The sequence below is a fragment of the Rhinolophus sinicus genome, chromosome X, assembly GCF_036562045.2.
Source record: "Rhinolophus sinicus isolate RSC01 chromosome X, ASM3656204v1, whole genome shotgun sequence".
Classification (NCBI taxonomy): Eukaryota; Metazoa; Chordata; class Mammalia; order Chiroptera; family Rhinolophidae; genus Rhinolophus; species Rhinolophus sinicus.
In genome coordinates this window covers 2,325,327-2,338,542 of record NC_133768.1, presented here as the reverse complement: position 1 = coordinate 2,338,542, position 13,216 = coordinate 2,325,327, and the positions used below count along the sequence as shown (strand labels likewise).

The following is a 13,216-nucleotide window of genomic DNA, read 5'->3' as shown; positions in this document are numbered from 1 at the left end:
AAATGTCTGCCATAATAAAATAACGTTTGTCATGGTGATTCGGCGCTCATGGTTCCTTCTAATGGTAATGACTTCAATGACAGTTGTGGAGACCACTGGGCTCCCACTAGCCACTAAAAAGAGGCCAGGAAAGTTATAAAATCATGACTTAAAAAAAGGACTCATTAGATCCACCCGCCCCCCCCACCCCGTAAATAAAGTCTACACTCTTCTCTTTTCCTTAGCGTTCTCCTCATAGCCTTTATACTGCTTATCAAAATCAACAATAACGTGTTCGCATTTTTAAAAAATTAACATCTGCCTGCCTCTAGACTAGGAATCAGCAAGCTACCAGCCCAAGGGCCAAATTCCCTGAGTCCCGAGGTTTGAGAAGCCTCTCTGGGTGAGTCCCGGGTGTGAGAAACCTCTTCGGGTGAGTCCCGGGTGTGAGAAACCTCTCTGGGTGAGTCTCAGGTGTGAGAAACCTCTCTGGGTGAGTCTCAGGTGTGAGAAGCCTCTCTGGGTGAGTCCCGGGTGTGAGAACCCTCTTCGGGTGAGTCCCGGGTGTGAGAAGCCCGTGTGGGTGAATCCCGGGTGTGAGAACCCTCTTCGGGTGAGTCCCGGGTGTGAGAACCCTCTCTGGGTGAGTCCCGGGTGTGAGAAGCCTGTGTGGGTGAGTCCCGGGTGTGAGACCCTCTTCGGGTGAGTCCCGGGTGTGAGAAACCTCTCTGGGTGAGTCTCAGGTGTGAGAAACCTCTTCGGGTGAGTCCCGGGTGTGAGAAACCTCTCTGGGTGAGTCTCAGGTGTGAGAAACCTTGAGTCCCGGGTGTGAGAACCCTCTTCGGGTGAGTCCCGGGTGTGAGAAGCCCGTGTGGGTGAATCCCGGGTGTGAGAACCCTCTTCGGGTGAGTCCCGGGTGTGAGAACCCTCTCTGGGTGAGTCCCGGGTGTGAGAAGCCTGTGTGGGTGAGTCCCGGGTGTGAGACCCTCTTCGGGTGAGTCCCGGGTGTGAGAAACCTCTCTGGGTGAGTCTCAGGTGTGAGAACCCTCTTCGGGTGAGTCCCGGGTGTGAGAAACCTCTCTGGGTGAGTCTCGGGTGTGAGAACCCTCTTCAGGTGAGTCCCGGGTGTGAGAACCCTCTCTGGGTGAGTCTCAGGTGTGAGAAACCTCTCTGGGTGAGTCCCGGGTGTGAGAAGCCCGTGTGGGTGAGTCCCGGGTGTGAGAACCCTCTCTGGGAGCAGGAGTATGACTGCTCCCTCCAGGCCTGGTACCAACGGGTGCTACTTCCCCATCTCCTCAGATGACGATAATCTAATTTGGGCGGGACATGCCAAGCCAAAGAAAACTTCAGGAGAAGCTTCAAGCATCCAAATGCAAGTGGGTATAGAGGAATTTGGGAGGGAGCATCCCGTGAAGCAGATTCCCAGCTGGCTTGACATTCGGATTGACTTTCTCACAGATTCCCTCTCTCCCCGCCTGTCCGCAGACCTGGCTTTCTGGTGGAGCGAGTTTGAGGAGAGCTTGGATTTGTGTGTCCCAGATGCTCCCCTCCCTCCCTTCTGTGTCCACCTGAGACCTGGGGGAGCGGGGCTGAGGAAACAAGGCACCACGAATCAGGAGGGTCAGGCTCTCAGTGAGGGATACATTCTCTCATGTATTCAGTGGAAATGTTCTTATTTTAAAAGCTTTAATGCCAGAAAAATACACGTAAGAATGTTGCCCATTCTAGTCAGTCAGGGCCGGGGTTATTCTGGGTGGGAAGGAGGTGAGGGGGACGCAAGAGTAAAAAAAGGTTCTTGCGTACCAGTAACGTCATGCCTGAGAGCTTAGGAAAGCCTCTGGTACTCGCTGTGTTTTTCTCTGCGGGTTTCGGATACTTTCTAAGTGTCTCTTTACTGCTCTAGGTAGTCTGGCCCACCATTAACTGTGGTTTCCTAAGCGAGGAAGGACCTCTAGTGGTGAGAAGGCAGAAGGAACTTTTCATGTATCTCCCGCCAGTGGTTTGTACTGTGTATCCGGCTTCAGGAGTTTTCTGCTCAGGCCTTGGTTGACGCCCATCTGAAGAGCTGCCAGATCTCCCTGGGCCCAAGGGGGTCACGTGACATGCCATGGCACAGAAGCTGATCTGGAGCTTTGATTGGCAGAGGGGATTTGCCTTGATTTTTGTCCAAATAAGTTCCATGTGTCACGTCTTGGGACCAAGGATGAGGGTCTCCAGCCACAGAAGTGAGTGGCCTGGAATAGGTTCTCAAAATGTGTTCTGAAGATGCAGAGTTGGTTACGGTTACTTGAGGGCTGTCACGGATTGTAGTCTCCAAATTTGCGTGTGTTTCGTGCTACGGGACCCTAGCCCCTTAGGTGCGCGGGCATTTGGTTTTGGACCATCTGTGAGTGGAATCTCTCTTTTCATCTCTTCTCTCCCCACTTAACCACAAATGACTTAGTCTGCTTCATCTTCATTTCTGTTACCATCCACGTTCCTGCAAGCATACAGAAACCCAAAGGAAGCAGCAGACCCTTTTAGCCATCTGTTAAGACATTGGAGAAATAACATGCATCTGAGTTTCTGAAGTAATTGCTTTCCCCACTTGGTGTTAGAATCACGGAAGAGGGGCGCTAGTGTGTCTGTCCGTTCATTTGGTAAATACGGTCTGCATGCCCAGAAACTGGGATAGAAAGGCGTTAGACAGCCTCTCCCCTGCAGGGGCTCACCATCTCGTAAGCCCCACGGTACACTGGTGTTTCCAAGGACGGAGTGGCTGGAGCCATTATTCCTGGGTGTTCAGGCTGGTTGAAATGTTTCTGATGTGTTTGTGTCTGTTCACTAATGGGTTGGCCGGTCTGTTGCCTCCCTTGGACTCCCACGTCTTCTTCTTTTCCCATCTCCTTCGGCTCTGGGATGCTGTGCAGACAGAAGACCCTTGCCCCAGCCCTTGGCCAAGGAGATGTGTCTGTTGGGAGTTCTCTGTAGGAATGGGAAGATCAGTGGGGACGTCCCGCCAGTGCCTCAGACCGATGTGCATAGCCCCTGCCTTCCCAGCCGCCTGGCCCCTGCCCTAAGTCTTCATGGTATCATTGTCCTTCAGTGCCAAACAGCCTGGCTAGGAATGTCTGGTACATCCACCTGGGCCAAAGGACAAATAAGCCGCGTGTGATTTTGAATAACCAATTCTACACCTCACAAAGTCTGTGACTCACACCCACAAGCAGTGGAAGTGTGCTTGCTAAATACTGACCTCAGGCTGTGAATGCTGAACCCGAGAGTTGCTCGTGGAAGCGTGGCTGTTGGGAGCCGGCACCCCTGGGTCATACCCCAGTTGTCCCGTGAGCTAACCTGGCTCCGTGCAGACAGCTTAGGGCCTGGATCCTGCTTTTGCGACTCGCGCTCTGAAGTCTGATTCACACACCATGTCAAGGACCCCAGCCACCGTGTTCATTGCTAATATCGACTGCATGCTGGTTGTGTGTGTGGCGTAAGTTAGTGTTTTGTGTAATAGTCGAATGAAAGGAAGAAACACCTCGGTGATGTGCGCTGCAAGCTTGCTCTTTCTGTCTCCCTTTCTCCTCCCTGTTAAAATGAGGTGATTCCATTGTCCTGAGTTCTGGGGGTGCCCTTTATATGTCCTCGCCCACTTCCGAGGCCCGGCCTGCCCTGTCCCAGGTGTGCTGTGTGGTGGTATGTCAGTGTAGGTGGGGTGTTGGTGTCACGGAGACCTGCTTTGGGGTCTGCTGTACCTCAGGTTGGCCCTTTCCTGTTAGGTGCTCGGCCCAGCGCCTGGCTGGCAGGAACCTTGCCACACACAGATCCTGCCATGCCAACCCTGTCTTACCTGCCTCTGCCTGCAAACCCCCTCCCCATGGGGTGGCCTGTGACTCGCCCAGACCGGTGAGGAAATGCAGCTCCATGGGGCACAGTCGCTCGCCTGACGTCACACAGCTAGTGTGTGATGCCGTGATTGGAAGTGTCTGCCTGACAAATTCCCACATCAGATGTGGGCTAGAACTTTACAATGGACGCAGACGCTCGAGCGCATTACGAGCGACAGCCTTGAGCAACACGTGTGTACACACATGAGGACGGGCCGTGCATCCCTTCACCATCATGGACTCCATGAGCACCGAGGAAAAGAGAACCCTCCCTTATGTGTGTTACTAAAGTCCGAAAGAGTCCGAAATTATTCTCTCTTGCGTGGTGAAGGTACTAGGTAACCCTAAAGCAGGTGATGTGAATTATTTAGCGAATTATTTCACATGCAAGGTTATTTCACTGCCTGCATCTCAAAGAGAGAGAGAGAAAGCAGCTTTCTTTTGTACCAATCAGCACAGTGACCGGAAGCAGCAGATACGCTTATGTGTCTGATGGACATTCCGGTGGCAGCATGACCAAGTACGTGGAATAAATAGTTGCCCGCGAGGCCCTGAAGAATGTAGCTCGGCTCCCTGGCCGCCGTGGAGGAGCTCACAGCCCAGTGACGAGAGTGGAGACAGTCCAGTAATTGGAGAGAGGGACGCGTCCTATGCTAGTTCCATGTGTCACGTTGGAACACATGGCTGGAGACCCTCATCCTTGGTCCCAAGGCGTGACACATGGAACTATGCTAGGGGTGGCCTGGAAGTGGGGAGACAGCGGGGCCGGCGGAGCTGAGGGCCTGTGTACAGCCGGCTGTGCAGAAGATGGGGAGGCAGGATGCGGAGAACCGAGACCCAGAGAAAGAGTCCAGGGACGTCACGGGGTTCGTCACAAACAGATGGAATCCGGAAATACAACCACCACCTTTCAGGTGTGGCATCCACATTCAGACGTGGGCCTCGCCGGCTCCATATCAATATCCAAAATGTAGATTTGAATAATAGCAGTGGACAGGATTTCAAGGGCATTTGATCTCATGTGTACACACATACACACACTCACTCACTCACTCACACACACCCCGACTGCCCAACAGTAGTGATTTCTGACCTATCTATCACTGGGTGTCTGCACTACTGAGCAGCGATTCACGTGGCCTTTCCTCCCGGGTTTTCCTCTTCAGTTCTGTTGTGCTTTGCTTTGTGGTCTCGCTGCAGACCCTTCACCTTCCCGTTGCCTTCGGCAGCAGCCAGCCCAGTGAGAACAGCGTGGCCCCGGGCTGCCCATTGCAGGTCTCCTGGAGCCTGGCATACAGCCCGCTTGCCCTCCCTGCCTCCTCCCGGGGCTGCACCAGCAGTTCTCTCCGTGGTAACATGTCATTAGCATGTTCTGCATGAGAATGAACAAGCAACCTAACCTGAATTTCAATTTCCGGGAGTCTGGAATGCGGCTGCCCCGTTCATTTTCCTTTGTCTGGCTTGACTTGACTCACTGCTCAGTGTGCACGAGTGTATACATACCTAGGAGCGCGAGCAGGGAGGTGCGTGCTTGCTTTCACTGGCAAAGTCCTTAAGTCTTCTTCTTTTGTTGCCTTTTCTGTTTCTGGATTTTGCCATCACCACTGACTTTATCCTTAAAAAAAAAATCTATATACATGAGACACAGACACATGTGTAACATACATGATACAGACACACATACAGAAACATGTGCACCTTCTCTCTGCCGTAGTCACTTGGAAGCTATTAGTAACACAGATTGGACTATGACCCCAGCAGAAGCCCAAATGCCCATCTTTGGTCCTTTTTTTTTTTTTGACCCCAATTTCCTGAATTCTTATCAACTGGGATAATAAAAGCCAATGAGTAGTTTTATGGTTTTTGACTTTGCAGGTTTGGAGAGAGGAATCAAGAAAAAACAAAGGGGTGGGGTGAACTTGGTCCATCCGTCGCTGTGCTAATGGGAATCTAAAGTGAAATATTGGGGTGGGGTGCAGTGAACCACACCTCCAGCATGAGAAGGGACCATGCAGCGTCCACGACCCCCATGCCCCCCAGCAGAGCGCCCTGCATCCCTGCAGGTATGCCCTGTCAGGAAGACGTGAAGGAGCCCCCTGCCCCTTCTGACAGAGACAGAAGCCAGGAGCCCACCTGAGTCATTATTTATCTCCCAGGGGGCTTTCCTTCCTCGTGTGAGTTCTCATCTGTTTCTCGGTAGATCTCTGACTGTATCCTGTCTAAGGCACTTTGCAAATACCCTGTTTCCCCGAAAATAAGACTTAGTCGGACAATCAGCTCTAATGCATCTTTTGGAGCAAAAATTAATATAAGAGCCGGTCTTATATTATATTGTCAAGATCCGGCCTTATAGTAAAATAAGGCTGGGTCTTGTATTAATTTTTGCTCCAAAAGACGCATTAGAGCTGGTTGTCTGACTAGGTCTTATTTTCGGGGAAACACGGTAGAACTCCTTTTTAATTAATCCATTAAATGTGAATCCACATGGCCAAAGGCACTTAGCTTCTAGCAGTAAATTAGCTAATTTAATTCTCTGTTTCTATGAAGTGGCGGGTATTTATTAAATTACAGGTGCTTTCGTGTGGCTCTATGGATGCTAGATTTCATGAATTTTATTAGTAGGAGAAAAAATGTTCAAGTGTACCTCAGTCTTTGAAATGACATATTGAGGAGGCATTTGTGAATTGTCATGGAAGTAGGTTTTACTGGCCTCAGAGGCACAGTGGCTTAACTGGGAAGGGATTCAGGGCCGTCACTCCTCCATGGCAGGCCATCTGAGCCGCGACCTACACTTCTTAGACCGTGTTGTCAATTTGACAGCATTTAAATGCCATTCTGAACTTTGTAACCACACAACTGCTGGATGGTGTATGGTTCTCCAAACCACTCATTGCTATATTCAAGTTATTTTGAGAACTTCTAGTTTCTTTTAGTGTGTCCCTAATAACCATTTGGGGGGGAAAAAAATCTTAACTTCCCAAACTGGGTTGATATTTTCTTAAGCTCTCACCCGTGGCTGTTTCGTCGCGGCTTGTTTTGTAAGCTCAGCCCCTGTCTTCAGCCTCCTGGAAGCAGAGAACAAACCTGTCGCCTTTCAGGGGTCCAGTGGGACTCAAGCGCTTCTGTCTTTTGCTAGATGCTTCTGGCTTTGGGGCGGCGTCCGGCTGTCTCTGCTAGGGGTGGTGCGGGGGGCGGGGGTGACGCCCCAGCTGGCCAACAAGGGGCAAGGGGAGCAGATTGGGCATGATCTGGGTTCTACAGTAGAGCATCTGTCGAACCTGGAGGGGACCTTTCTCCTGAGGATTAGCAAGAGGGACATGCACAGGGTTCTTGACCTGCCATGCAGTGGCCTGGCCTGGATAGCGTTGGGACGTCGGCAACTCCCTCGCCAGCTATCATGTCCCAGGTGGCCGGCGCACTCCTGGGCCTCCAGCGGGCGCTGGATGTCAGGACGGTGTTGTATCCTGCTCGGTAGTTAATAGCTTACATCTCTTATGGGGCCTTGTGCTCTGCCTACTGGTTCTGTTTGCAGCCCCTGCTAGAATCTCCTTTAAAAACTCACCATGGCTTATCAACAGAAAACAGCTCTTCTCTTGACTAGGAGAATCAGTCAGAGGCTCGTTTCATTGCTCTGTTGGGTGGGAAGAAGCAGTGTGTCGGCAAAGGCATGGCTGACAGATCTGTTGCAAGTTCAGTAGTAGTTGGCCCATGAGCTTGAGCAGTGGCAGAGCAATATGCATGTCATCCATGCATGCATGTGTTTTGCAGGCATGTTTAGGTGTGCGTGCGCCTATATATACGTATGTACATATGGAAAGATAGAAATGGGAAGGTCAATGAGTCATTGAAGCTTCCCAAAGTAACAGTCTTTGTTTTGTTTTGTTTTTCATTTTTAATAATACATTACTGATTTTAAAGGTTTTATTAATAAGTGTATTTGTGGCCCATCTTAGAAAGTTGTGTCCCTTTGTATGTGGTCATTTCCTGAAATAAGCCAAATAAAAATATTGTTCCAACATGAAATAAGTATTTCTGAATACAGTTGTATACGGGAATTTTCACAAACATTGTTTTTTAAAAAGTTTGTGTAAATTTTGTTTTTCCCCCCAAATGCAGCTTGTGTATACATGTATGTGTGTGTCTGTATCTAATATGTGTGCACATGCTTTTTAACACCTCGCATCCTGTTGTGTGACATGCCAGTGTGTGGTCTGACACTTTCTAGTGTATCTTTGGTCTCAATACCTTGCGTTAAGAACTGCCGTGGGGACAGGTGCGGGAAAATGTATGCGATTTAACTCCTTACGATGCCATAAGGAGATTAGCAAGATCTGAGTCTGGTCCCGTTTGGGCGAAAGATGTTCGTTGGAATCGTTTGTTCATTGTTACTTGGTCTTCCTCTAGACAAGCAGATGCCCAGTGTCGAGAAGGCAGTCCGGGAGCACAGCGGGACCCGCGGAAGCCGTCCCAGGTCTCTGAGCAGTCTCCCACGCGGGAAGCTCCCCAGGAGGCCCGGGAGGGCCGCAGCCGAGCAGGGACTCTACCTCGCGATTACAGGTACTCAGAGGACCACGTGCCCGCAGACCCACCGCCGCCGCAGCCGCCGGGCCTGGGACCGCAAGCGCAGAGCAGCCTCTCGGCCCCACACGCCCGGGGGCAGGACCCGCGGCCCGTGAGCACTGCACCCGCACCGCTCACCAAGAGACCAGCCCCGCAGAGGCCGCCACCACCCAAGCGTGAGCCCAGGCCTTTCAGGGGCCCCACGGGCACCGTGCCTGCCGGCGCACCTGCGACCAATCACCTGGCCTCGCCTGGCAGGCCCGTCCCCTCGCCGTGCCCCGCGGCCCTGGAGGTGTGCGCGGACCGCCTGTCCCTCTCCCGGAGCCCCTGTGCCTTGGCGGACAAGCGCAGCGGAGCCCAGCCTGCGAACGGCCCGAAGGCCCTCGGGGAGCACGACAGGCCGCAGGTAGATGAGCACACAGCCTGTCCTAAGCGGGACGCCCTGCTCCCTTCCAAGTTCCGGCCCCTGCAGACATCCGCCATGGAGACGTCTCGCTCTCCTTCTCCTCAGTTTGCCCCCCAGAAGCTGACCGACAAGCCTCCCCTGCTCATCCAGGACGAGACTTCCACAAGGTACTGTCCTGGGATGCGGGCCCCTGGCATTCTTCCCTTTTCACCAGCTCCCTTCCGACTGCGGGAGGTTTCTGGTGCTTGTTCCCTGGGCGGTGAATGGCTGGCGCCTTGTTTTCTCTGCAGACACTGCATTGTAAGTTGGCCTGGGAAGAGCTACGCAGGGGAGAGCCGCAGCTCCAGTCAGGGGGTTCCCAACTTATTGGGGAGCTGCCCTTTCCCACAGGGATGTAGAGGAGGTGGTAGACCACCCCACTCCCCTTCATGGAAGCCGAAACCCTTTTATCTGTGAGGCCTGAAGGTGTCCACAAACTAGGGACGTGTGATTTCTGAGTGATTTCTCTTTGTAACTCGAATCCCCTTTCACCCAAGCACGATACCTTCAGGCAAAAGCGATGTTTTTCCTAACAGGCACTGTTCCCATCCTCCTTTTGTCCACATATCTGCCTGTGCAAAAGCTCAGCTGGCCTACACCCTGTATGAAAGCAGAAGAGAGACCGATTACATTCCTTGGTGCTGTTGTCAGAATGTCAGGCGTGGAGTTGTCTGTCGTGCCCGTTGAGATGTTGATAGATGCTGGCAGGCAGGGAAATGACCCGTCAAGGGTACGGACTGTTTAGGTTTGTGCACCTGCTATCTGAGTGCCTTTGAAGAGCGGAGAAATGGAAGAAGTGGAGAACTTCCGTCTCATTCTCTAGAGCACTGCTTCTCAACCTGGGGGAGGGCAGTTTTGACCCCCAGGGGACATTTGGCAATGTCTGGAGGCATTTTGGGGTGTCACAACTGGAGAGGGGGTTGTTCCTGGCATCCAGGGGGTAGAGGCCAGGGATCCTGCTAAATATTGTGTGGGACGCCCCCCCCTCAGCGAGGAGTCACCCACCACTGAGTGCCAGTGCTGTCCCATACAGTAGCCTCCTGTCACATGCATTTGTACGAATACAAGTTAATGAAAATTAAATAGAACAAAATTGGTCCCTCCGTTACTCCACATGTGGCTAGTGGACTCCACACTGGACGGCACAAATACCGGCTGTTTCCGTCATCCCAGACAGTTGTATCGGACCCACGGCTCTTAGTCTCGAGCTGCCAGCCCTGGGCCTGGTATCATCCCCAGTGCAGACATCACTTAAATAGCCTTTCGCTTGCTGACGCTGAGTTCTGAAAGGAAGGGAAAGCCAGAAAGTAGTCTGTGGTGTGTCGAGTTACGATACTGTCACAGGCAAGCTGGCATAGGCCCCGCAGTTCTCAGGAGCTGGTCCCTGCGAGGTGGGCTCCTGGAGAAACAAGCCACGGGCTCATACTGTGCCCATGACCTGAGGTGGCGACTGTTTTTCCTTTTTTTCCTCGCCCCAAGTGAGTGTTGATTTTCTGTGAGTTTGAGAGGGATTTCAACAAGCAGTGACAATGCTTATGGAACGTAGTATGAGGGTCTTCGGGTGCCCATGTTATTTAGAGTTCCATCTACCCCGTCATTCGGGATAACAAAGGTCATCCTTGAACCCGTATCCTCTCTTTACAAGGCCTTGTAGAGAACCTGAATTTCAGCCAGGGTCCGGAGCCGTCCCCTCTTCGCTTCTCTGGGAACACGCTAGTATAGACGGTGGCCATGCCACCTACGGAGGTAACTACCAAGGAAGTCTCTCATAAGGCCATGAATTGAATGTCACCATCCCCAAGGGTATGTGTTATCGGGCAGTCCTGGTATGAGCATGTGGAGTCACAATGACAGACAAGACCAGGGCCCTGCCCTGTTCCCGTGATCCACTGCAGACGGACGGCTCAGCAAGTGAACACGCCGGGACCAGGCCTCCAAAGCTGCCTGTCCTTTGGTGCATCTCAGAGACACTCTTTATGTCCCGTCTTCTGGTGACTTGCTTCTTGAGCATTAGCTGCCCACCTCATCTCCCCCCTCCCACTTCCCCTTGGTCATGAACACTCACTGCCTGCTGGGGAGCTGGCCAGGGTGCAGAGCAGCTGCGTGGCCCCAGATGCAGCAGGCAGGTGCTGAGCAGCTCCCGTGTGCTGTGCCCGGCCTCCCGCTGGCAGCAGGCGTGCAGAGAAAAAGACAGTGCAATGTTCCCACCTGCTCGGGTGCAGTGTACAGACTAGTCATTCGCTCCAAATGCGTCAACGCCTGCCCCAAAACTAGGAAGCTTCCTTTTATGTCTTTGAAAAGTCTCTGAGATTTGTCTGTTTTTTGAACTACAAATGGAGACCATGGCCAGGACCGGCTTGGGTCTCCGTCAGCAGACGTTAGAGCTTTGAGTGCTCCCAGGGGTGGTCTCGGGCGTTTCCCTGAGGCCGTTTTCTGGTCCTGGTGGTGTGCGTGTGACAGCAGGGAGCCCGCCAGGACAGCTGGTCTGGGTCCTTGCTACAGCATGATTCCTGGCACTTCTAGCATCGTGTTGGAGAGTCTCCTGCGTGGGTCGTGTCATTTATCAGACCCAGAACGGCTTGCAGGCTGACCGGCTCGCAGGGGTGGCAGTGTGCACAGAGCTGGGTGGGCTCTTTGATGTGCGGGGCTGGGCCCCTGTGGGCAGCAGGTGACTTACCTGGAGAAAGCAGCACTCTGCAAGCAGCCGCGTCCCGTCCGGTAGAGGTCACCGGGGCTTGGGACACCCCCTGCACCGTCTCTCCCGGTCCCGCCTTTTGATTAGGAATCACTGAGATCTGGCTGCGGTAAGGTCTCATCCGCTGTGTTTTCTCCTCATTTTGACGACGTAAGCTTGATGAAGTCATGTATGGTGTTTTCTCCTAAGTTTGATGAAGTAAAAGTTCATCAAACGTATTTAATGTGGGAGTTTGGACAGTTTTCAAGACGAGAGACCATTTGTGCTTTGAAATGACCAGGCAGAGATGCTTTGTTGGAAAGTTATGTCCACCTGTAGAGGCCTTGTTTCCCTTGTTTGTTTGTTTTCCCCCCTAGTACTTCTTCCTTCACCAGAACTCAAGTTTTTCCTTGCATGCGGGAAGATACAGGCTGGCTGAAAAGTCAGTAACTGATGGTTGGAGTTTGTAAGTGGGGAATGAAAGGAATGGAGAGGGGTTGTTGTTTGTTCTTGCTTGGAGAAAATGCCAGAATTTTCAGAAAATGCCAGAATTTGCTAAACAGAATGTGAAGTTTAGCAAATCTGAACGGTATTTTGTTTTAGCCTTCACACCTCACCCTGGACCAGAGAAAGAACCATGCTGTGTTCCCAACCACCAGGTAGAGGGTGAAAAATGGCGTTTAATTTAGAGCATCGAGCGTCCTTTCTGCTGCATAAATAGGATTTGTTAGGGTCACGTGGAGAAGTGATATTAAAACCCACTGAGTTAGAAATAAGTTGGAGTTTCGGTTGTGATATTGGCTTGTTTTTAATTTACTCCTGGGCACCAGTAGAGGGCTCTCTGTCTCCGATATGTCCTTTAAAAATACTCAGAACAGATTTTTGTCCTGGGGAACCTCCCCCACAGGGTCCCAGGTGTGGTCCAGTGAGTGTGGCTGAGGGCTGTCCCGGATGCAGCCCCACTGTGTTGACCAGGCTGTTTATTTTTATTTTCTCTCCCTCCCCTGTGGGTGCTCCAGGAGCCCCTCCAGCTCTTTGCACCAAGAAACTTTTTTAAAAGGAAAAGTGTGTCCTTGGTGAGTCACTTAAAATGATACAGAAGCAGTACGTCCTATGTTTGTTGCCAGATCCTTATGTCACTGGTATGAAAAGCCTTGCAAAGCGTGGCTTGAAGTGTTGGGTGGTGGCAAGCGGGTGGAGAGTGACACCCAGTGCCCACCGCATGTGGGGGAGCTGGAGAGTGGGGCCGGGGATGGGTGGCCTCACATTCCTGCAAAACATAGCCCCTCTTGGTAGAAGTCATCCTGCAGCCCTGAGCGCATGCGGGTACACTGACCGAAGGCACTCACGGTAATTGTGTGACAAAACACTTGTCCATTGCAGCTTTCCTTACAAAAAAATGTTTAACTGAGGGCGTTCATCAGAGTTTGCACGGTCATTGACATGAAAACAAATGAATGTGTATATGCTCTCAGGCCCCTGTAGGTGTGTGGTGACAACTGGAAAGTGGAAAGAAAGGTGCCTGGACAGCGACAGTCCAGACACCAAGTTAGGGGTGGCAGGGGACTCCCTGACCTTCTCTTCCTGCCGTCCTGGGCCCTGTGATCACGGAGGCCCCTCCCACTGGGGTGGCTGCAGGTGTTTGCGTCAGGGTTCCCCTCGGTACGGGGAGGCGAGGAGAGCGCGATTTCT

General features: G+C 52.2%; 1 protein-coding gene across 8 annotated transcripts in view; it reads left to right on the top strand.

Annotated features, from left to right (window-relative positions):
- The window catches only part of SHROOM2 (shroom family member 2), a 118,843-nt gene that overhangs the window by 92,776 nt on the left and 12,851 nt on the right, over nucleotides 1-13,216 (top strand). For all 8 annotated transcript variants that reach the window (XM_074324193.1, XM_074324191.1, XM_074324192.1 and 5 more), the window contains one exon: nucleotides 8,250-8,978. In XM_074324193.1, coding sequence (XP_074180294.1) covers nucleotides 8,250-8,978 — 729 coding nt within the window. The remainder of the gene's footprint in view (nucleotides 1-8,249; nucleotides 8,979-13,216) is intronic.